A 24,927-nucleotide genomic window follows, 5' to 3' on the forward strand; every position below is an offset into this window, starting at 1 on the left:
GTGTTAGCCAGGATGGTCTCGAACTCCTGACCTTGTGATCCGCCCGTCTCGGCCTCCCAAAGTGCTGGGATTACAGGCTTGAGCCACCGCGCCCGGCCAAAGAAGGAATTTTTAAGCAAAACACAATCATAACTTGGAGATTTGGGATAGATTTCTCAATCTATAGTGCAAACATTGAGAAAGCTTTTCTTGAAGAGGTATGGTTGAACAATCTTTTCTTTTTCTTTTTTTTTTTATTTTTGAGACAGGGTCTGGCTATGTCATCCAGGCTGGAATACAGTGGCACAATCTCAGTTCAGTGCAACCTTTGCCTTTAGGCTCAAGCAATCCTCCCACCTCAGCCTCCCAAGTAGCTGGGACTACAGGAGCTCATCACCATGCCCAGCTAATTGCACTACCACACCCTGGCTAATTTTTTGTTGCTGTTGTTTATAGATATGGGGTTTTGACATGTTGCCCAGGCTGGTCTCTAACTCCTGAGCTCAAGTGATCTGTCCTCCTCAGTCTCCCTAGTGTTGGGATTACAGGCTTTCGTGAAACATTGAGCCTGACCTGAACAACCACTTGATAAAGAGATAATGGATGTGACACAAGGATTTAATCAGCCATCTCAGCAGAAGCTAGGAAGAGAGATGAGATTATTCCAGCAGAGACACTGCCAATTTGAACTAAAGTAGGCAGCAAAAACAGAAAGGAACAAAGGAAGGTTGTCGACTTTTTGAATTCTATAGAACAGGATCATAGAGCTATCTGGCTGTCAATGTGTACTATTCTTTAAGAAAAGGAAAGACTGACCCACCAAAGGCAATTTATGAGATCATTAGGGGTGCCATTTTCTTTCTTTCTTTTTTTTTTTTTTTTTTTTTGAGGTAGACTCTCACTCTGTCACCCAGGCTGTAGGGCAGTGGTGCGATCTCAGCTCACTGCAATCTCCACCTCCCAGGTTCAAGGGATTCTCCTGCCTCAGTCTCCCAAGTAGCTGGGATGACAGACTAAATCTGTAGCCTGCCGAGTAGCGTGCCTGCCACCACACCCAGCTAATTTTTGTATTTTTAGTAGAGATGGGGTTTCACCATGTTGGTCAGGCTAGTCTGGAACTCCTGACCTCAAGTGATCCACTCTCATTGGCCTCCCAAAGTGCTGGGATTACAGGCAGGAGCCACCAGGGCTGCCACTTTGATCTAAGACTCAGAGAGTATAGATGGGATAAGGTGGGGGTGGGAACAGGTAGTCAAGGCTGACTCTACCTCAAAGGTAGGGTAGAGAAGATGACTACCATCTTCTTCAAAGATGCCTTGAAGAACTGGGCAGGAGAGTCCCTCACAGATGGCTGCCTGGGCGGGACCCCAACAAACTGAAAGAGCGAGACTTCAGGTAGGGCAGATGGAGTAGGCCACCCACAGAGCCAGAGGTGACACTGCGAGAGCACTGGGCCTGGAAGTCAGGGCATCAAGCCAAAGAGGGTTTTTCTTAAGACCGAACATAATTTGCCTTGCCAGGTTTTGGACTTGATTAGGACACATTACACCTTCCTTCTTTCCTATTTCTCCATTTTCTAATGGGAATGTCTATTATGCCTGTTTCACCACTGTACCTCAGAAGCATGTAACATTTCTGGTTTCACAGGTTCAAAGCTGGAAAGGAATTTTGTCTCTGGATGAATCGCACATTGAGTCTCACCCATAACCTGATTTAGATGATTTTTTAGATGACACTTTGAACTTTAGAATTGATGCTAGAATGAGTTAAGACTTTCAGGGGGCTGTTGGGATGGAATAATTTTTTTTTTTTTTTTTTTTTTTAGGAGTCTAGCTCTGTTGCTCAGGCTGGAGTGCAGTGGCGTGATCTCAGCTCATTGCAAGCTCCGCCTCCCGGGTTTATGCCATTCTCCTGCCTTAGCCTTGAGTAGCTGGGACTACAGGGGCCCGCCACCAGGCCCGATTCATTTTTTTGTGTTTTAGTAGAGACGGGGTTTCACCGTGTTAGCCAGAATGGTCTCAATGTCTTGACCTTGTGATCCACCCGCCTTGGCCTCCCAAAGTGCTGGGATTACAGGCGTGAGCCACCGTGCCAGGCGATGGAATAATTCTTTTGTATGGGAGAAGGACACACATTTTGGCAGGCCAGGGACAGAATGTTATGGACTAAATTGTGTCCCCCAAAATTCATTTATTAAAACTGTAAACCCCAATGTGACTGTATTTGGAGATAGGGCCTTTAGGAGGTACATAAAACTAAAGGTCATAGGATAGGGCCCTAATCCCACTGGGGCTGGTGTCCTTATAGAAGGTAAGGAGACACTTAGAGCTCATTCTCCACTCAGGAAGCAAGGAAACACCATATAAACACACAGTGATGGCAGCTGTCTGTAAGCCAGGAACAGATTCTCACCATACACTATGTTGGCACCTTGATCTTAAACTTCCAGGCTCCAAAGTGTGAGAAAACGAATTTCCATTCCAAGCCTCTTAGATATGGGAAAAAATATTCTGTTGTTTAAGTGATCCAGTCTCTGGTATTTTGTTATGGCAGCCTGAATAGGCTAAGACAATGAAGGATGTGGTAAAACTTTAGGTCCCAACCACATACCAAAGAGGCTGAAATTTAGCACACTTTCTTCTTTCAACTGTAGGCAATGTGCACAAGTTCTAAATCCTAAGACATGTTGGCTCCTTTACTCTGCCCAAACTACAAATCAAAATCAAACACCTGTAATATAATAACATCCAATGAAGTTCTGACACTTCTTTAACATGACTACACTAATTCAATGCCAGAAAATTAATTTTATTTTGAAATCTACATGCCATATTCCAATTTCTGTTTAAGGTGCAATGGTTATATTTATCCTTTTTAATATAGATTTATCAGGCTGGGCGCGGTGGCTCACACCTGTAATCCTAGCACTTTGAGAGGCTGAGGTGGGTAAATCATCTGAGGTCAGGAGTTTGAGAGCAGGCTGGTGAACATGGTGAAACTTGTCTGCAGTATAAATACAAAAATTAGCTGGGCATGATGGTGCACGCCTGTAGTCCCAGTTACTAGGGAGGCTGAGGTAGGAGAATTGCTTGAACCTGGGAGCACGAGGTTGCAATGAGTGGAAATCGCACCAATATACTCCAGCCTGGGCGACAGAGCAAAATAATAAATACATAAATAAAATAGATTTATCAGTTTATCAATAATATAGTTTTTTTTCTAGGTGTAAATATAGGTAATGACTGTCTTTTAGTACATTTTCTCATGATGCTCCTCTTACTTGGTTTGGTACAATATTAAGTATTGAAATACAGAATCTTGTCGCTACATATGAACCCTTATTCCATTTGCTCATCTCCAATACACATGGGAAATTCTCAAATTGCTAATAATCTTATGATACACATGATCTTATGATACATATTTAACAGGAATATATAAATTTATAATTATAATTTAGGATCAACAGATGGCAAACCTTTAGAAGGTTTGTATTTAACCTTAAAATACAATTTTTTAAAATTGGTTATAAAATTTCTAATACTTTCTTTTTTGTGACCTCAAGGGGAAAATATAATTCTTATAAAAAGAGTTCAAATGATTTACAGAATACAAAAAGTGAATAGAGATGATGGATGAATTAAAGGAAAGGATATTGCTCCATAGATTATTTGGAAATTTAAAAAGGGAAATTACAACTGCTGATTTTGTGTTAAACTGATCTGCTTTGTTCAGGATATCTTATGTACCAAAAAATGATTTTATCTCAGCCTCACATCTCAGTAAATTCCTGAGATAAACTTTTGTCCCTGGTGCCTTTGGTAATTGGGAGACCTCTAGGTTTAGCATTCTCATCCACTCGCCCCAATTTAAATAGTCCTCCCCAGGGCCATTCAGGCAAGGTAGATGAAAACTTGCTCAAGAGTTGGAATCCAATTTAAGCTACCGAAATTCACTGCTCAATAGAGAATTTTCCCCAGAAGTAACTAGGGCTTTTGGATATAATAGTGGCTTTTCAAAGTAGAACGTAAAGTATTTCCGAGATAAGGAGACAGGACAGAGCTATGAGGAATGTCCTTTGTTTAGGGAGTAGGCCCTTAGCAGTATCTCTTAGGTATGAACTGGTTAACTGGCACCTTCTGTTTCTCTGAAGTTTCCAGAACAAACTGCCAATGCAATTTGGATTTTCAGAGTAGGTTTTTTTTTTGTTGTTGTTACTTTTTTTTTTTTCTTGGAGACAGTCTCACTCTGTCGTCCAGGTTGGAGTGCAGTGGTGCCATCTCGGCTCACTGCAACCTCCCCCTCCTATGTTCAAGTGATTCTCTTGCCTCAGTCTCCTGAGTAGCTGGGACTATAGGCGTGCACCAGCATGCCCAGCTAATTTTTGTATTTTTTTAGAGATGGGGTTGGTTTTTTTTATTGAGATGGAGTTTCACTTTGTCGCCCAGGCTGCAGTGCAGTGGCATGATCTTGGCTCACTAAAATCTCCACCTACCGGGTTCAAGTGATTCTTCTGCCTCAGCCTCCTGAGTAGCTGGGACTACAGGCACCTACAGGTGAACCCCACCATGCCTGACTAATTTGTGTAGTTTTATTAGAGACAGGGTTTCGCCATGTTGGCCAGGTTGGTCTTGAACTCCTGACCTCAGGTGATCTACCCACCTCAGCCTCCCCAAGTGCTGGGATTACAGATGTGAGACACCATACCTGCCTTAGAAGACATTTTCTATTGGAAAGAGAAAACACGATTAGCAACCTATTAGTGTTTAATACTTAATGTCTTCCTTAGTAATAAACTAAGTCTAGAACAAAGTGCTTCCTGGCTGCCTAGTCATCGATTCATTCGGTTCCACATTTTCTTAATGCCCAACCACCAAGTGTCTCTTGTATGCCAAGTTCTATGCTGATTATCAGTAATTGAATAAAAGGGGGTCTAGATCTTAAGTATTGCTTAAGATGAAAGCCTCTAGGTTAACAAACTTAACACAATGTTTCACTACTAAACAGACCAAATACAAAATCTTGTTATTGGTGCCCAGAGAGAATTGAAATTCAAGTTTTCTCTCTCTCCTTTTCTCACTCACCACAATAAGTCAGTTGCGTCAAGTCCTGTAGCTCTTTACTGAGCCATCTTCTTACCTGTCCCCTTGTTTCATTTGTCACACCCTAAATAAAAATTGTACTGGCTTTTTTTCCTGGATTTACAGTGTTAATACATTGTCAAGATTTACCTCTTCATGTAGATTCCCTGGAGAAAATTACCTTTCCTCCTTCCCTTAAATTCTTCAGAGAGGTTAGAAAGCCATTGGTAACATTCTGGTATGTGGACAAAGTTTACCCATTATGTATGGATGTTTTACTCTTTTTATTTTTCTGACAATAATCTCTTAAGGAGGTGTGGTTATAGAATAGCCAGCTGTTATAAGTACTGTTTTTCTGGCCTTGGAACTTTTTTAAAGCTGTTTCTTAGTTTGCTCATCTCCAAATTCGGAATAAGGATAAAACCTATTTCTAAGATTGTTGGATTAAATGAATTATAATACTGGAAGCTCATGAAATTTGCCTGGCACACAGTAGTGCCTAATAAACCATCTCTCTTATTTAGCCTGTTGTCTGATTTCAGAATCTACACTTGCTGAGCCAGATTCTTTTCATTTCAAGGTGAGCAAAAGCATGCAAGGAAGAGGAGGAGGCAGGAAGAAATTAAGCCCTAGGCCAAGGTCACACACCGATTGGGAGCTGGAATCAAAGACAATTTGGCCTGGGAATGAAAAGGATTCCAAGGCCCATATAAAGCAGTTCCAACCTTAAGATCCAAATTCTCGGACATACAGGAAATGCTAGGGGGAAAAATCCGGTCCTCTCAGCCCAAGAGCCATATGAAACCAGACCTTCCTCAAATCTGATGACTCTCAGCCCAACTGCCCATTAGAATCGTTGTAATTTAAAAATATCCTCGGAAAATTCTAACATGTGGCTATCAAAGGTGATCACTTGCTTTTATGCCACTTTGTTTTCTCCCAAACGGGACATCCAACCCTTTTCCTTTGAGGGTAGTTGTAGGGAAAGGAGTGAGTGGAAGGAGGAAAGAGCGGAAAAGGCTGGACCCGCCCCAAGCTGGTGTCAGTATCTGGGAAGTGGGAGGAGCGTCAGCAGTAAACAGCCTCTGCTTGGATTATTATCTCCTGCCCACACACTCAGATTTGAAGACTCGAAACAAAAAATGCAAAACGTTTCAGTGGAATTCCAGAAGCGTTCGACTAAACGACTGGGGTCTGTTTGGCTAGTCTGAGGAGCTGGGCGCTGAGGCGTAGGCAAGACTCAGCCCGCCTAGACTTCCCTGCCCACTTAATTCCGATGAAAGCAGAAACCGGCCGGGCGCGGTGGCTCACGCCTGTAATTCCAGCACTTCGGGAGGCAGAGGCCGGCGGATCACCTGAAGTCAGGAGACCAGCCCGGCTAACATGGTGAAACTCCGTTTCTACTAGTGGCGGGCGTCTGTAATCCCATCTACTAGGCAGGCTGAGGCTGAGGCGGGAGAGTCGTCTGAAACCGTGAGGCGGAGTTTGCATGCCGTGAGCCAAGATCGCGCCACTGCACTCCAGCTTGGGCAACAAGAGCAAAACTCCATTTCAAAAAAGCAAACAGATTTCAAAAAGCGCAGAAACCGAGATCCGGAAGAAAACCTCGGCGAGACTCAGAATCCAGGAAAACAGGTCCCTAGAAATTTGCCCACGGTCCCAGATCTCCATTTCTTGTGGGTGGGGCAGCTGTTACCAGACAGAAGCAAAGGTTTTCTTTTTTGGAGACGGTGTCTCACTCTTGCCCAGGCTGGATGACAGTGGCACGGTCTCGGCTTACTGCAACCTCCCCCTCCCTCCCACCTCAAGCGACTGTCCTGAGTCAGACTCAAGAGTTGCTGCAATTGAAAGGTATGTGCCACCACGCCCGATTAGTTTTTGTAATTTTTTTTAGAGACGAGTTTCATCATGTTGGCCAGGCTAGCGTCGAACTCGTGACCTCAGGTGATCCGCGCCCCTCGGCCTCCCAAAGTGCTAGGATTAGAGAAGTGAGCAGAAAGCAAAGGTTTTTGAGTGGCCACAGGCCCCAGTCTCCTTTTCTGGCTGTGCTGGAAACCTAGACGCTTGAGTCTCTTAAAATAAAACAGCACGTTGCGTGTCAGGCATCGTTCTAGAGTAGAGACATTAGTCTGTTTTTTAGACACCTTTCAACTTCTTGGTTAACTTTTAGACAGTATACTTTGCACTTTAGCAGGAATGGAACCTAGAAGTTTAACAGAATTAAGAAAATGAGGCTGCCTACAGCCTAAATTGAGAACAAAATAGAAGGGGGACTAGTCGGAGGGCCGAACGAGGTTACCGTCACGCTACAGTTTTGCCTTGAATTTACATTTTAAAAGCAATCAGTTTTTAGATCACCAGGTATCCCTGGCATGTAAACTAATTAAGCACCAACTATGGTCGATCTTACAAAACACTAGACTAGTTAGTTAGAATACAATGATAGCACATGCGAACATTAGATCCTAACTGACCTAATAGACCAACCTTTAGTAACACCGTTCCCCAAAAAACTGGAAAGCAAGAATACACGTTGCTCCAGATTGAGATAAAATTAACTTACCTTAGTGCTTTTTTTCCTCGTACGTACAAGCAGTGAGGTTAGCTCTTCCTCTGAAACGGTAGGGGGGCTCTGAAAAGAGCCTTTGGGTTTGATAGCGTTTCCGGAAGCTCAGATGCCTGTCAAATCACTTGCCCTTAGCCTTGTGGTGACTCTCGGTTTTCTTAGGCAAAAGCACGGCCTGGATGTTAGGAAGGACGCCGCCCTGAGCAATTGTCACCCGGCCTAGCAGCTTGTTGAGCTCCTCGTCGTTACGGATGGCCAGCTGCAAGTGGCGCGGGATGATGCGGGTCTTCTTGTTGTCGCGAGCCGCGTTGCCGGCCAGCTCCAGGATCTCGGCAGTCAGGTACTCCAACACCGCCGCCAGGTACACGGGCGCGCCTGCCCCGACCCGCTCTGCGTAATTGCCTTTGCGGAGCAGGCGGTGCACTCGGCCCACCGGGAACTGGAGACCAGCACGAGAAGAGCGGGATTTTGCTTTGGCGCGAGCTTTCCCTCCCTGCTTACCGCGTCCAGACATCTCAATAACACAAAACAGCACCAAAACAAGCAGTCAAAGCTTAGGAGAAAACAAACAAAATCGAAAAACGTGTAAAACATGGCTGCTTTTATAGGTAGTTGCTGGGGAGTAAATCCGACTTTTCGATTGGTCGGTAGCAAATACTAGTCAGGTAGCCAATAGAAAAGCTGCACTTTCATACCTTATTTGCATAGCTCGGCCCACGGATGACAACTCTGCAGTTTGTCTTCCAATTAACTAAGAGGTACTCTCCATCCCTCATTAGCATAAAAGCCCTATAAGTAGCAGAAATCCGTTGTTTACTTCCGACACATTTCTGGTGTTAAAGATGCCTGAGCCAGCCAAGTCTGCTCCCGCCCCGAAGAAGGGCTCCAAGAAGGCGGTGACCAAGGCGCAGAAAAAAGATGGGAAAAAGCGCAAGCGCAGCCGCAAGGAGAGCTACTCTGTTTATGTGTACAAGGTGCTGAAGCAGGTCCACCCCGACACCGGCATCTCTTCCAAGGCGATGGGGATCATGAATTCTTTCGTTAACGACATATTTGAGCGTATCGCGGGGGAGGCTTCCCGCCTGGCGCATTACAACAAGCGCTCGACCATCACCTCCAGGGAGATACAGACTGCCGTGCGCCTGCTCCTTCCCGGAGAGCTGGCCAAGCACGCCGTGTCGGAGGGCACCAAGGCCGTCACCAAATACACCAGCTCCAAGTAAACTTTTCAAGTAAGCGTCTTAACACTTAACCCCAAAGGCTCTTTTAAGAGCCACCCACATACCCACTAAAAGAGCTGTGGCCAGACGCCAAATTTTTATTTGGCGGCGGAAGAGTATTAGGGATTGGAGAAGGGTGGGGACAACTACTGCAACTTAGAGAGGGACAAAGGGGCCTGAGCCTGAAAGAAACCAGCCACTAAAAATGGGTTTGGGGTCAATTCGTTGCGCTTAAATTTAAAATGGAGACAAGCGGCCATTTTGCTAACCCCGCGTTCCCGGAAGAAACCTCAGGCTCGCGTGGGTTTCGGACCCAGTTGTCTGTCTGTCCCTGTTTACGTCGCCTGGATCAACGGCTGCCGTAAAGTCATAATTTCGCCATCAGTTTCTAGCCAATAGGCTGTCCTGTCATTTTTAATATTAACCAATCGAGAGAAAGCTGGTTTGAAGCCCTTATTTACATAGCGGACCGGAGTGGAAACCTGGGGAGTAACTGGCTAAGGAAGGACACCCCCTCTGTTTTCGTGGCGCACACCTTCCTAATATACTGAAGGCTGTGTCTCCTTGGTTTCCAACTGCCCCGGTAATAAAGTCCTTTAACATAATACGTGTCGGTTTTGATAAGAGTAAGGCAGTAAGAACCTAAAGATGTAAGCACCGCGGCAGATGTTGCTTCATACATTTTATTCTATTCAACTGGTTTATTCAAGATTCAAACCAAATTTTACTTGAATCCCAGGGCTCAGCCATAAATGGTGTGTTGCCTGATTGAAACTTAAAATCTCTGTAGGGGGCTTGTAACATGCAGAAAAGGTTGAAAGTTGCTTTAGAAGAAGCCAACTCTAACTTGGGTAAATTGACAAGCATTCGAACACTGAACTGAAGGCGAGTAAGGACTAGGCGCTGGTTGGGAGAATGAAGAGGAGACGCCATTAAACTTAGCACATACACTGTGTCTCCTAGAAGACCTTCCCTTCCTAGACAACTGCAGGCCGCTTTATGGCCTGGGAAATACCACATTCCCTTAAGTATTTTACTCATGGTCTTTTCCAGGCAAAGATTTTAAGATGAAAGTTTAGAAGTAGTTTACCTATCTTTTTATTCAAGTCTAGAACACGTTTGTAGCACCTTGAAGTGAAGTTTGCTTTCTCCATTAAAAACTGGGAATATACAATAAATTAGTGTTAAAGCAGATTTTTACAAATTTAAATACCGTGTAATTTAGGTTACAAAGTTATTTAACATAAGGACTGTGTGATCTTAAATCTGCAATTTCTTTCACAACTGGAAAATAAACTAAGGCCTCTCTTTGGTGTCAGACAAGGTCTTATAGTTGAACCCTGCTGTGCAATCACAGGCTGCCTTGCCTAGATAACTTATCTGAGAAATTCTGATGAGAAATGAAATTTCCAGAGCCCCTCACAAGTAAATTTTCTTCTTCTTTTTTTTTTTTCTTTCTTGAGACGGAGTTTCGCTCTTATTGCCCAGGTTGGAGTGCAATGGCGCGATCTTGGCTCACAGCAACCTCCACCTCCCGGGTTCAAGCCATTCTCCTGCCTCAGCCTCTGGAGTAGCTGGGATTACAGGCATGCGCCACCACACCGGGCTAATTTTGTATTTTTACTAGAGACAAGGTTTCTCCATGTTGGTCAGGCTGGTCTCGAACTCAGGACGTCAGGTGATCCGCCCACCTTGGCCTCCGGAAGTGCTGGGATTACAGGTGTGAGTCCCCTCGCCGGACCTAAATTTATTTTTTTATGCCTCTAATGGACCTGGTCAAAGACCTATTCACATTCAGACTGACCTCTCTTCTACCTGTCAACTAACTAATCAGTGTAACCAAAATCTGCAAGCAAAATTCAGTATTCCCAAGCTGATTCTTTCCCCGCCTTTTCCCCTTTCTCTTACGTAAATTATGTTTTTGCCTGTGTTAGATGAAATAATTCTATTGCTTGTTCTCTCTTCTGTACAAGTACACAGTAAGCAAATCATTAACTTCTTGGTCATTTATTTCTGAATTTTCCACCAAGACAGTGTTTATGTGAGTCATACAATAAGAACCAACAGAAATGTGTGTCGTGGAAACGTCTTGTCTAGCCCTGAACCCTTTGAGTTTTCTGTTCACATTCCTTTGGCTTTTGCATCCTGAAAGTTTATCGTCCGCGATAAACTTTGGTTATTCTATTTGAACTTGGCTGATTGGTTGCATATTGGTAGCAGTAGTAGAATTTGAATTATGGTTTTCTGGTCACATCATTAAGTGATTAGTCAGTGGAGAGGACAGGAAATCTGGTTTATTTATTAACCTTTTTTTGGGGTGTTTTTGTTTGAAGATGTCGATATTCTTTCTGAGAACACAAGGTTAGAGAGTTGGTGTTTTTCTTTCTGGCTTTATATGGGATTTGATGTTTTGTGCTTGTATGCCTCTTTCTACCTTCGAAAACTTGTCTTTTTTGAGTCCAAATAGTTGTCGATATCTGCAAAACCAGTATTCCTGTGTTAAGATGATATGAATATGAAATAGCTGCCCTGTTGTAACTTTTGACTTTAAGAAAGTGTTAAGACTAACAGGAGACAAAAAGGAAATCAAGGAAACCGAATGTCTGGTCTCAGTAACTGCTATGCCAAAGGCTCTACAGCTTATTATTAATTTTACTAATTTCACATTATTGCCCCTTCAGGTTCTTTAAGTAAGGTTAGAGGATAGAAGAAACATCATGTTGTTACAAATTGGACTATTGAGTCAGGAAAAAAAAGATTGCTTTCAATATCTGAATAAAACAAAGATTTAATATTTTCTAAACCTTAATGAGTTTATTGTAAGGGATATGACACTGGAAACTAGAATTTTTTACTAAACTGAGGATCAGAGAATTATTCATATTTTCAGCAACGGTGCCACCTGAGGGACATCTGATCTTGATTACATACCTTTATTTCTTTAACTGATCAACATACTAAATAGAAAACCTATGGCTCTGTTTTTAATCCACTTTAAATTCTGTTGTATTAGCACGGTTAGCTTTTCTAATTGGCAATAAGATTGAGACTATCTTTTTTTTTTTTTTTTTTTTGACATAGACTTTTGCTCTGTCGCCCAGGCTGGGGTGCAGTGGCATAATCTCAGTTAACTTCAACCTCCGCCTCCCGGGTTCTAGCGATTCTCCTGCCTCAGCCTCCCCAGTAACTATGATTACAGGCACACCACCACGCCTGGTTAATTTTTGTATTTTTGTATTTTTTTTTTTTTTGAGACGGTTTAGTAGAGATGGGGTTTCGCCATGGTGGCCAAGCTGGTCTTGAACTCAGGTGATCCACCTCAGCCTCCCAAAGTGATGGCATTACAGGCATGAGCCACTGTGCCCAGAAAAGACTATCTTATTTTATGAATTTAAATAACTGTGAAATTATCCACTTCAGGGAATTAATTATAATGTAATCTTAAATTTTAGTTGGCTTACATAAAGACTTAAAATACATCAATTTAAATAAAAATTCATTTGTCTAAAAAAAATTAAAAATTTTCCTTGTGCTTTAAATGTGCTACCTATTTAAGTTGTAACTCAGAGAAAAGAAGTTTAACTGTGAGTTTCATTAGTGTTCTTAGTTAACAGGTTAAAGTATTTTTTTTTAAAAAAAATACTTCACAATTTTTACATAACTTAAAAATGTTAATACCTTTTTTATTAGGTATGTTCTTTTATAGGGAAAATATATAATATATCTAATCAAGATTATTTTTTGGACAAATTGGCTTAATAATTTCATTTTAAAAATGGCTTTTTATCATAATGTAAAAATAATATTAGTATAATATTATAGTATACACAAGTTTAGGGTTTATTTTCTAAAAAACAAAAGCTAATTTAATTTGAGTGTACTATGTTTCTTCCACTAGCTGTACTGGTGAGATGAGTTAACATCACTTTATTTATAATTTTAAAATTGTAAATTATTCATTGAACCAAATTAAATCATAATAGATTATGTCATTTGAAAAAATGGAATTAAATTTTATGTTACTAATTATAAGGATTCAATGTGTGAGCTTAAGTACTGAATTCACAATGTGTGATAACTTTAAGAATTTAGATGAATATTATTAAATTGAGTAAATTAATGCTTAATCTTTGGATACCTGGACAATTTCTAAATTGGAGGGTACAAAATACAAATCACAAAAACCTGTGAAGTTTATGCAAATAACATTTTTACACAGTTTTGAATAACCATTGATAAACAGATAAGAGAACATACGATAGCCTTAGAATAGATACTCTTGCTTTTGCCACTTTAGATTTGTAAATCACGTACTGTATACCTGTGGGCCTAGAGGACCATGCAGGTTTTGGATGACTGCCTCTGTTTTCTTCATGCCTATGAGGGAATACAGTTGCCTGCTTTATTTAAGGGCTATGGTTAATCCAAACAGCTCTGACTCTACCAAGCAATGTAGCTACAGAGAAACACAAGTAAGCATTCAAGATAGTGACTACTTTGAGCCTTTACTTATTTAAAAAGTTGTTACTGTTTGTTAATGTGGTACATTCAATTTACTGTGGATTGTCACTCTAAAATAAGACTTCAATCTTTTTCTTATTTTTATATAGCCATGATTTATATTCATATCTTAATGTAATAGCCAATCTTCTCTGACAACATTATAACAATGCTGGAACCTCCATTTTCAGTACTTCAAACAACAAATACTGCTTTTATACTTCAGAGCAGATGGATATGTGCTTCCCAGTGTAAACCCATTTGGAATCCCACTGAGATATACACTGTCACTGAAAATACAGTTCTGAGATTCATTAAAAGACCTCCAGAATTCTGAAAGTGGGAAGTTTCCTCTTCAAAGTCTACAGATGAAGATTAGGTCTGAAAGAGATAGCTTCTTCCTTCTTTTACCTGTGGTATTATTCTGTTTTGTCCTTTTCTCCATTATCTGTCTTACCAGTTATTAAATTTTGATCTGGCCCTCCCACGTATTAAAAAACAAAGAAATAAACAAATCTCAGTTATATTTTACTATGAGAATGGCATGCTAACTTTTTGCAGGTTTGTAACAAGGACCTTTATACCTTGACTAAAAGTTCCTAAACAAGAATGTTTACTAGATAATTTATTTAAGAATGTTTACTAGATAATTTATTTCTGCGTATGGCCCACATTTGAGTCAAAAAAATCAATTAGGAGAAATGAACTTGTTTAATTAAAGTTGACCAAACTGATCTCTGAGACCTATTCATCTAACTAAGACAAGCCAATTAAATTCTTGGAGACAATTTGGACTTTAAGGAATTCTTATAATATTTGCAATTACCCTCATAACTTTTTTTTTTTGCCCTACTTCTCTGCTTCTCTGATATGCAAATGATTAAATGATGTTACAAAGCCACTGTCAATAAATAAATAAATAAATAAATAAACAAACAAACTCACATGGTTATACTTGCTCCTTTATGAGCTATTATTACCAAGAATGGAGGAGTTGAAAAACTCTGGTACCAGAAATCATGAAGACATGGCCTACCTAACATGGAAATGTTGATTGTCAGTGGGAAATATTACACAGAGATAGCCACAGTGCTGCACAGCCAATCTTAAGTGTTTCTAGAGAATCAGTAATTGTTTTCTTTTAACAGTATTGGTTTATATAAGAAGAGACTATCCATACTAAACTCTTTTCTACTGAAAATAATGGGCAAACATAACATCCTATTCCTAGACAGTTTGGTGTTTTTTTCTCACATTTCTATTTTATAAACCATCTTTTTAAAATACTTTGTTGAGTGAGATCAGTCCATTGCTTGATATACCCTGTGCACAAGTAAATAGTATGCCAATAATTAAATGTCTTTGAGTCACAGTTTAACAAACTCAACTACCCTGAGCCTATAGAGTAGTAATAATTGCCCTACTCATAAAGATGAGGTGAGGATTAAAGGAAATAGCAACTATAGAACGCTAGTTCTGGACATGGTATCATGTTACTAAAATGGCTGCACAGCATTGCTCAATGATGACAAAAAGTGAAGCCTTTGGAGACAAACTCCAAGTTTGACTCCCAGATCACCACATATCAGCTGTGGGACTCTGAGGCAGGTCATTTAATCTCTCTGTGCATTAGTATCCTTCTCTATACGTTATGGGTGATGGTAATAGCACCTACTTTCTAGAAATATGTGAGGATTAAAGATCCTTAATGCATATAAACCACTGTGTTTACTGCTGTTTGACAAATTTTATTTATAACCATCTTGATACTCCTAAAAGGACTTGAAGCAGCTTATGACTGATAACTTTGGTAGGAGTTGGCCTTCTATACATTATAAGAATTTCATAAGTTATTTGATATAAAAATGCCAGTTGATCATAATATGTTTACCTGGGTCCAACATGTTGAGAAAAAATACACTTTTTTTTCCCCGCTTATATGAAATTAGCTCTCTAGGCATATTCCTAAGGACTTAAATCCTTCAAGGTTAGATCAAATGGAACCTTAGGACAATGACTAGGTTATGTTCATCTTTTAAGAGCATACAGAAATTCAAGAGCTAGAGGGTGTGGCTTTACTGCACAGGCTCACTATCCAACAGCTGTGCTACCTGGGAAACTTAACCTCTCTGTGACTTAATTTCCTCATCTATAACACAAGGAGAATGACAGTAGGTGTCTCATAAGGTTGTTGTAACAACTAAATGCCTTGGTATCTATTATGTGAAGTGCCTAAAACACTGCCTGGCAGAGAGCAAACATCCAATGAACTTTAGCCATCATCATTATCATTGTTTTCAGAGTCAAATATAATATCTCATATCTGATAAATTACAGAAGTGAATCAATCACTCTCTCTCTTTTCTCCAGGGGAGACAACAGCTTTTAGACACATCTTTTCCAACAGTCGTCACTGCTGGACACTGTTTCATCTTGCAAATAAACCAATGAGAATGAGTGATCCTAAAAGAAGATAAATGGAGGTATTTTCAACAATCAAAAAAAGACCAATGAACACCTGGCTAAGAAAAATTAGCTTGTTTTTTTCTATGTATAAAACTATTAAAATGTTCTTCATAGACATTTATGAAATGAGAAACATAAAGACAAAATTAAAATAACTCCTAGTATCTCCTATTCTTTTTATATGTATAGCATATATGTTCATATTCATATATATTTATATCTCACATCATGTATCATATATAAAATAAATTTAGATGCATATGATATATATATTTAGATATATATACTTAGAAACATTTTTTATGGATGTATAATTTATGGATACACTGATAATTATGTATTCGTTATTGACTATTTTAATTGATTCCCATTTTATGCATTATAGATTGTAAAGCTCACACATCTTTCTACGTAAATCTTTGTTCAAATATTATTTCCTAAAGATAGACTTCATGAAGTGGAAATACTAAATCAAAGGTGAAAAACATTTTCTAAGGTTCTTAACATGTACATTGCCAAATTGCTATCAGCATCATGCCAATTTATAATCCCACCATAATATGGAAATTCCTGTTTTATAGCACTCATATTTACAATAGATTTTTAAAAGCATTGTTAACCTAATAGGCCCCCAAAAAGAAAAAAAATTGAAATTACATTTCTTTATTTTAATGACTTTATTAGTGAGGGTCATTTTTCCCATATTTCTTGTTAGCCATGACCCTATTAGAAATAAACTGTGCTACAAAATAATAAACATGATATCAATCATTCCATGGGAAGGCACTATATAAAGAATAATACCTTAGGTTAAGGCCAAATAAATAATATTTATCAGGTGCTTCTTCTGCGGAGGACTCTGAAGGGATACTAAACTGCACTTAGCTGCATGCAACTGAAACTACTGTTACCTACATTGTCTCTTATAAACATTATAACTACTCTTTGAGAAAGTGTTTACTATGGACTGAATTGTCTCCCCATCCCCCCAAATTCGTATATTGAAGCCGTAAGCCCCAATATGACTCTATTCCTAGACAGGACTTATAAGAGGTAATTAAGGTTAAATGAGGTTATTAGGATGTGTTCCTAACTGGACAGGATTGGTGGCCTTATAAGAAGAGGAAGATTCTGTACGTGGTCTTCCAAATTAAATTATTTTTTTAAAAAAAGAGAAAGAGAGCTCTGCACACATACTGAGGAAAGGCTATATGAGCTCACTGTGAGAAGGTAGCACTCTACAAGCCAGCAAGAGAGCCCTCACCAGAATCCAGCCATGCTATACTCTGCTCTGAGACTTCCAGCTTCCAGAACTGTGATAAAATTTTGTTGTTTAAACCACACAATCTATGGTATTTTGTTCTGGCAGCCCAAGCCAACTAAGACAGCATCATTGCTGTCACTTACAGACAAGAAAACTAAGACTAGGAGAGATAAAAGTTAAACTTGTCCAAGGTCACAAAGGCCAGAAACAAGTGAGGTGAGAAGTTGACCTTGTTCTCCTCAATCCCAGGTCAGGACTCCTCAACTCCACATGTAGATAGCCACCTCACAGTCAACAGCCAAATGTCCCCAGAGTCAGCATTAGACCAAGATGTCTCACCAGGAGAGAAATGCCTCATCTTGAATAAATATATTCTAACAACTTACCCATGTAAAACATTGAACCTCATGAAAAACAAAAATGCAAAGTATGTACAAAACTGTTTACCACTTAACTGACAGTGATATAAAGCTTAATGATATCCTTATAGTCTTGGAGGGGTTTGTATGTGTTGAAACAGGTGCTCATGCACTGCTGATAGACTGTAAATTGGTCCTAGAGAGAAAAATAAATAAACTGGAAGGAGATATGCTGTATGCTTATTTTTTTTTAATGGAAAGATATGAGATATACCTGGAAATTTGATTGGCCATGCATCTATTTCTTCAATGGGTATGCACAGTTGAGCTGTTCCCATGTACCAGGCACTGTAATGGGACAATTGCACATGACAGATAAAAATTTTAGCCTTATGAAGTCGACATGCTCATGGAGAGGTGCCACCCACTAAACTAATATTTATATATCAATTATGGATACATTGGGCCACATTTTACAGAAATTCACTTCAGTGGATTAGCCAGAAAGGGATTTGTTTTTCTCGATTGGCAAGAAGGCTAGGGTGGTTTGTTGGGGGCTGTCAGGAGCTGTCTAGGCTGCCCAAGTATGCAGGTCTCTTCTATCATCCTGTGTTAGCTATCTTCCATATAGCTTTCAACCTCATGGTCATCTGCAGCATGTCTAGGGGTCATATCTATGTTCCATGCAGGAAAAAAGGCTAAAGGCAAAGGGAAGTAGGCATGTACCATCTTAATTCACACCTTGGTTTTCAGAAAATTTAAGAAGAAAGACTTTCTGCTTTTTTCTGACTATTCTGTATTCTGGATTACAATGCAACAGAAACATCATCCTAAATTCTAATGTTTTTCTCTCCTTGCTTTTGAAAACTGACTCACTAGCCTCCAAGTGTCTTGGAAAAATTATTTCAGTCATCCAGTAATGAGCTGTTCATAGAAATGTTTTGGACATCAGTCTGTGTTGTTAGCATTATACATGTTAAGCATAGATTTAAAAAACAACATGATGTGGGTACATTTCTTTACTTACATATAAGTGCTTATATACTTAGAGCTGAAAAGAGAGGTTGAAATGTCAGGTGGAACAGAAATAAGATTACCTAGATGTTTCCCCTACGGGTGATTTTCAGCTATGTTAATCTTTCTTCCAGGTCAGGTACTTCCAGAACTTCCTAATTAAATGGTGGCCTTGATGTTAGTTCCCCTCTCAGACATTTTCCAGGACTACAGAAGATGTGCAGTTTATAAATGAGCAGCAGAAACCTACTGAGCAAATTATTCAGGTTCATCTGAACAGAGAGGACACCCTCTTTGCTATACTCTCTCAGTGATTTCAAGACACCCTGCCTTGAAATCCTGGGTCAATTATTGTCTTGGACGTTGATTTAAGCACAAAATAATTGTTGTCATTGCTTATGTTTGGATTTTATCTCCCAAAATAGATAAATTCTTTAGAGATCAAATAATACTTTAAAAAAATTTTTTTATTGTTTTTGTTTCTGTGTCTCTCAGCCCTGTAATAGCATCATACTTGCACTTCGTAGATTTTTAGAGACAACTTTTACAAAACATGGAATTATCTACATACCCTTTCTACAAAACAGACAAATTAAATACTCAGTAGTTGAACAAAAAAAAGCAGTTCAAATAAAATACTTTGAAAATGAAGAAATCATTTGAACAGAGAGTTAAGGTTAATGGTAAAATAATGTGTGAAAATTATTGCGAATCAAATATGAAGTTCAAAAATAGTTCTTGAAAAAGGAAGAATCGTATGAAAAGGGAGTACTTGTTTTAAAAATGTTAGATATCAGGAAAAGCCAAGAAGTGAGTATGGTATAAGAGTGCTGTCAAGTGAAATCCTGCTGATCTCACTGAACATGTAAAAATCTGTAGATGCCTTTATTTTATTCACTCTCATACATACGTAGAAAGAGAAATATATGGTAAACATTAAAAAAAAACTAGAATGTAAAATTAATACTTTAAAAAATGGGCTGTATACTTTTCTTGTCACCAGAGATAAGAATTTATTATTTTTAAAAGAGAATAGTTATTTGCTTTGTGACTGTTTCCATGACTTTGCTACTTAGAAGTTAGAGATGCCAAAGTTTATCTAAGAAAATGTTTATGGAAGTATGATTTCAATAATGAATGTTTAGAAGACTGAATTTCCTGACTGGGCACAGTGGCTTATGCCTGTAGTCCCAGCACTTTGAGAGGATGAAGAAAGAGGATTGCTTGAGTCCAGGAATTCAAGACCAGCCTGGGCAACACAGCGAGGGCAAGTCATGTGACATTCCTGTGCCTCAGTTTTTTCACCTGTAAACTGAATTCCTACAGTTTTGGGGGAGGGGAGAAAAACTTAGGATAGTGACTGGCACAGGAGAAGCACTATATACAATATATATGTGGATATCGTTTGTTTTTATGGTACCTTTTTAGCTATCTAATGCAAAGTATGAATCTTTTTTTCTGGGTCTTAAATTACGGAATGTAAGAATTTTCTAAATTCTCTAATTCTGTGTTAGTTTTAAAGCAATGGAGTAACATATCTGTCAACTTGTAAATATGGATCAACCTGATCCACAATTTGACCCCTAGCCACTAATATTTACTGGTACAACACTCAGGAAATATCAAAGGTCAGAGAAGCCAAACAAATGTAAAAACATACAGGTGCTCAGAAATATATACCTGTAATCTCTCTAAAGAGAAATATTTTCCAAACTGAGTGACACAGTGCTTTAGTGAGTTGTGAAATCAATCTCATGATTTCCAAGCCAGTGTTCTTTTAAAAATGAACTAGTCCACAATAGAATATACTAAAGTGCTGGTGTTTTCCAAAAAAAAATTTTTTTTTTTTTGAGACAGGGTCTCACTTTGTTGCCCTGGCTAAAGTGCAGTGGCACGATCATGCTCACTGCAGCCTTGACCTTCTGGGCCCAAGTGGTTCTCCCACCTCAGCCTTTTGAGTAACTGGGATCACAGGTACATGCCACCACACCCGGGTAATTTTTTAATTGTAGAGGTAGGGTCTTGCTATGTTGCTTAGGCTGGCCTTGAACTCCTGGGCTCTAGTGATTCACTAGCCTCAGCCTCCCAAATTTATGGGATTATAGGTGTGAGTCACCTTACCTGGCCTGTTTCCTGAATTTTTTTTTTTTTTCAGGTGTTTATGCATATGTGTGTTTGTATGGGTATAACAGAGAGAGAGAAAGAAAGAAACTTTTCTACCTCACTTTGCAATCAGAAGTTTGAAGTCTTATCTTTTGGCTTTTGTTTCAGAAATATTTCAAATGTAGACTCTCTCCTTTACCACACTGTCCCCTTAGGCAAGGTCTTTGCCATGTTTCTGAGACTATTGCAACAGACTCCCAACCTCTGACTGTGGGCCCTTCTCAATAATGATTGTTTATGTAATAAATCTAAACCCAAGACAACTACAACGATACAACAAATTATGTGCTTAAAAACTTCCAATGTCGGCCGGGTGTGGTGGCTCAGGCCTGTAATCCCACCACTTTAGAGGCAGAGGCGGGCAGATCACCTGAGGTGGGGAGTTCGAGACTAGCCTGGCCAACATGATGAAACCCCATCTCTACTAAAAATACAAAAAATTAGCCAGACGTGGTGGTGGGCGCCTATAATCCCAGCTAATTGGGAGGCTGAGGCAGGAGAATTGCCTGAACTTGGGAGGTGGAGGTTGAACTGAGCCGAGATCACACCACTGCACTCCAGCCTGGGCAACAAGAGCAAAACTCTGTCTCAAAACAAAACAAAACAAAACAAACTTCCAGTGTCTACCAAATGTCTCACACAAGTATTTGGGGATCTTCACAAAACGGCCCTTATGGAGTTTTCCTTTGCTGAGACCCTAGGCTGTGACCACAGTAAACTCACTCAGCATCCCAGAAAGGCCTTGGCCTTTGTGAGCAATCTCTTATCTCCAGGCCTCTCACAAAGACCTGTTCCAGTAGAAGCTCAGGGGAGCATAGTGGACATTATTCCAACAACCCTTTCCCCACAGCTATGCAGCCAAATCTGCCAGCTCAGTTAATTAATTAATTAACTAAGCAATGCAGAGATGGAGGTCTGCCCAGGCTGGACTACAGTAGCTGCAACTTCAAACTCCTGGGCTCTAAGTGATCCTCTTCAGTCTACCCAGAAGCTGGGACTGCAGGCATGTGCCACCACACCCAGCTAATTTTTTTTTTTTTTTTTTCTGGTAGGGACCAGGCCAACTTAGTCTTGAACTCCTGGCCTCCAGCCTCTGGAAGTGCTGGGATTATAGGCATGAACCACTGCACCCAGCCAACCTGCCCAGTCTTGTTAGACATGGGGTCTGTAGTTTCCAGTAGGTTCTTGAGTCTAGGGTTCCTACCTCATGTTTTATAGTTAATTTAGGGGAGGGGCTGTGTTGGTTTATCTGGGGAGGTAGGGGTGGGCAGGGGGATAGAGGGCACTTCAATTAATGAAACCATAAGCAAAACTCAGTTGAGGACACCGGTCATGAGAGTGGCCTGATTATGGCCAATCTTACGTAATGTGTGAGATCTTCATATTACCCCATCCTTGAGAGTTCTCTATAAAGCTACAGGGACTTGGGAGCACCTTTAATCACAGACAACCCATGTTCCTGTGGATTATGGTTTATTAGATTGCACATGCCTAAATAAAGACATACTCTGCAGTCTTTTGAAAATTCTATAAGCATTTTGTGACTCTGCAATTAGACAACTAAGAGATCTGTGTTACTTCCATCACATATATAAATAATTTTAAATAAAAATCATGGCGTGAATAATTTATGTCCTCTACCGACTTGAAGCTATTCATTTGGAAGACCACTCTAAAGAGATGAAATAAGTCTTCCGCCAAAAATTACTTATTAATTTACAAGGGAAAGGGGAAGTTTTGTTCCTCTCCTTGATTTGACTGAAAATCTAGGGCTTTCTCGAATAGTTTTGGCATCCAGGGTCATTTTTCATTAAAAAGCGAAAAGTCATGTGAAATATGAATCTCCCCAGGTCATTCAGCACTAGACCCTGGGAGATTCTGTACAGAGGGGGTTTGTTATAGTCAACTTTTCCGGGTAAAACAAACACAAATACTCCTCCTCCAAGGGGCGGGGGCGGTGCCTAGGTGATGCACCAATCACAGCGCGCCCTACCCTATATAAGGCCCCGCGGCCCCGCGGCGTTTTATGCTTTTCGCTGGTTGTTACATTTTGCGTTTCTCTGCTGTTATGTCTGAAACCGTGCCTGCAGCTTCTGCCGGTGCTGTTTCAGCCGTCATGGAGAAACCTCTAACCAAGAAGAGAGGGAAGAAGCCGGCTGGCTTGACAAGTGCAAGTCGCAAAACACCGAACCTCTCTGTGTCCAAGTTGATCACCGAGGCCCTTTCAGTGTCACAGGAACGAGTAGGTATGTCTCTGGCTGCGCTCAAGAAGGCACTGGCCGCTGCTGGCTACGACGTGGAGAAGAATAACAGCCGCATTAAACTGTCCCTCAAGAGCTTAGTGAACAAGGGAATCCTGGTGCAAACCAGGGGTACTGGTGCCTCCGGTTCCTTTAAGCTTAGTAAGAAAGTCCTTCCTAAATCTACCAGGAGGAAGGCTAACAAGTCAGCTTCTGCCAAGACCAAGAAGCTGGTTTTATCCAGGGACTCCAAGTCACCAAAGACTGCTAAAACCGATAAGAGAGCCAAGAAACCGAGGGCGACAGCTCCTAAAAAAGCTGTTAGGAGAGGGAGAAAGGCTAAAGGAGCCAAGGGTAAGCAACAGCAGAAGAGCCCAGTGAAGGCAAGGGCCACGAAGCCAAAATTGACTCAACAGCATAAAGCTAATATTAGAAAGGCCACATCTAGGAAGTAAAGAGATTTCCAGGAGGCCGATCTCGAAAGAACCCAAAGGCTCTTTTAAGAGCCACCCACATTATTTTAAAATGGCGTAACACTGGAAACTTAATTTCTATGACAGTTAACTATAGGTTTAAGTTGTGATGCAGCTGAGTTGAAAAGTCTTGAGGTGGGAGAATTCAGTCCAGGATTCAAGACCATCCTGCGCAATATAGCCGGACTACCATCTATACCAGTGGTCCCCATTTACCCTGGCCACCGACCGGTACCGGTTCTTGTCGGTGGCACGTTATGAATTGGGCCGCACAGCTGAGAGGTGAGTGAACATTAACCACCTGAGCTGCACCGCCTGTTAGGTTAGCTGCAGCATTAGATTCTCATAAGCTCAAACCGTATTGTGAATGGCGCATGCAAGGGAACTAGCTTTCAGGCTTCTTGTGACAATCTAATGCCTGATGATCTGAGGTTGGAGCAGTTTTAGTCTGGAAACCATCGCCCCCAGCCCCTGCATCCCCTCGTCCGCAGTATATTTGTCTTAGACAAAACCAGTCTCTGGTGTCAGAAAGGTTGGAGACTACTGGTTTTACAAAAAAGTAAATTAGTCAAGCATGGTTGGCACGCTCCCTTAGTCCCTGTGCCCAGGATTTTAAGGATACAGTGAGCTATCATCGTACTACTTCACTCCAGCCTGGATGACAGTAAGACCTTGTCTCAAAACTTAAAAAAAAAAAAAAAAGTTAAAAAAGAAAAAGGGCTTCTTGTCAAAGACGTGGTGTATACCTAGAGGTCCAAGAACTACAAAATCTGATGTCCAATCCTGAAAAACTCAATGGTGCACTAGAGTAGGCTTTTACATATAAGAGCATCTAAGTTCTGGAAATGCCAGTGTCAAAGAAGGGAGTGGAGAGCAATTCAGCATCCAAACAATTTGCTGATACTTTTATTTTTAAACACAAGTACTACATTCTAGTCTTTCTGTGGTGTCATTATAACTATTGTTTCTTAATATGCTGTCCACCGACTTCAAGGGATGAATAAATAGGAATCAAGGTGTCCCAGAATATGGATTAGGGGAGGTTTTTTTTTTTTTTTTTTTTTTCCCATCTATTCATTAACTAGCTGAAATTTAGAATTTTCTTCCATTGAGTGTGACTGATAGAAATAACAAATTTGTAGGTTATAGTTGTTGCAAGAATCTTGAAAATCATGCTTGCTTATTTATATTTGATATATCAACAAAAACACAGTCAAGTGGTTTGATAATTATTTTAATATTATTGATCTAATACAGTTGTAACCTTATGAATTACTTTAAGTATTTTATTTATGAAAATAATCTGGGTCGGACGTGGTGGCTTATGCTTGTAACCCCAGCGGTTTGGGAGGCCGAGGCAGGCGGATGACGAGGTCAGGAGATCGAGACCATCCTGGCTAACACGGTGAAACCCCATCTCTACTAAAAATACAAAAAAATTAGCCGGGCGTGGTGGCGGGTGCATGTAGTCCCAGCTAACTCAGGAGGCAGAGGCAGGAGAATGGTGTGAACCTGGGAGGTGGAGCTTGCAGTGAGCTGAGATCGCGCCACTGCACACACCAGCCTGGGTGACAGGGCGAGACTCCGTCTCAAAAAAAAAAA

At 40.4% G+C, this 24,927-nt stretch overlaps 3 protein-coding genes across 8 annotated transcripts in view; 2 read left to right on the top strand and 1 right to left on the bottom strand.

Moving 5' to 3' along the window:
• Positions 1–8,223, bottom strand: part of LOC105529334 (histone H2A type 1-C) — a 15,200-nt gene extending 6,977 nt beyond the window's left edge. For 2 of the 6 annotated variants that reach the window (XR_001004492.1, XR_001004495.1), the window contains exon 1: positions 7,624–8,223. Coding sequence is in view for 1 of the 6 variants with exons in the window: in XM_011966446.1 (XP_011821836.1) it covers positions 7,748–8,140 (393 nt within the window). In the remaining 5 variants the exon portion in view is untranslated. Of the gene's footprint in view, positions 1–4,641; positions 4,706–7,619 lie in introns of all 6 variants that reach the window. The other 4 variants (XR_001004493.1, XR_001004496.1, XR_001004494.1 and 1 more) reach the window with 4 other exon arrangements.
• Positions 8,224–8,407: 184 nt separating this feature from the next.
• On the top strand, positions 8,408–22,840 carry LOC105529336 (histone H2B type 1). The gene is made up of 2 exons (XM_011966448.1): positions 8,408–8,858; positions 22,703–22,840. Exon 1 carries the CDS (start codon positions 8,469–8,471, stop codon positions 8,847–8,849), a length of 381 nt encoding a protein of 126 aa, XP_011821838.1. The 5' UTR covers positions 8,408–8,468; the 3' UTR covers positions 8,850–8,858; positions 22,703–22,840.
• On the top strand, positions 22,645–23,359 carry LOC105529335 (histone H1t). The gene has a single exon (XM_011966447.1). The coding sequence runs from the start codon at positions 22,681–22,683 to the stop codon at positions 23,305–23,307; it is 627 nt and encodes a 208-aa protein (XP_011821837.1). The 5' UTR covers positions 22,645–22,680; the 3' UTR covers positions 23,308–23,359.
• The last annotated feature ends 1,568 nt before the right edge of the window (positions 23,360–24,927 follow it).

Source organism: Mandrillus leucophaeus, unplaced genomic scaffold (assembly GCF_000951045.1).
Source record: "Mandrillus leucophaeus isolate KB7577 unplaced genomic scaffold, Mleu.le_1.0 Scaffold760, whole genome shotgun sequence".
In the NCBI taxonomy this organism is placed as follows: Eukaryota; Metazoa; Chordata; class Mammalia; order Primates; family Cercopithecidae; genus Mandrillus; species Mandrillus leucophaeus.

Bases quoted from the DNA above. Each gene is read 5' to 3' on its own strand.
- LOC105529336 (XM_011966448.1), top strand. From the start codon at position 8,469: ATGCCTGAGCCAGCCAAGTCTGCTCCCGCCCCGAAGAAGGGCTCCAAG.
- LOC105529335 (XM_011966447.1), top strand. From the start codon at position 22,681: ATGTCTGAAACCGTGCCTGCAGCTTCTGCCGGTGCTGTTTCAGCCGTC.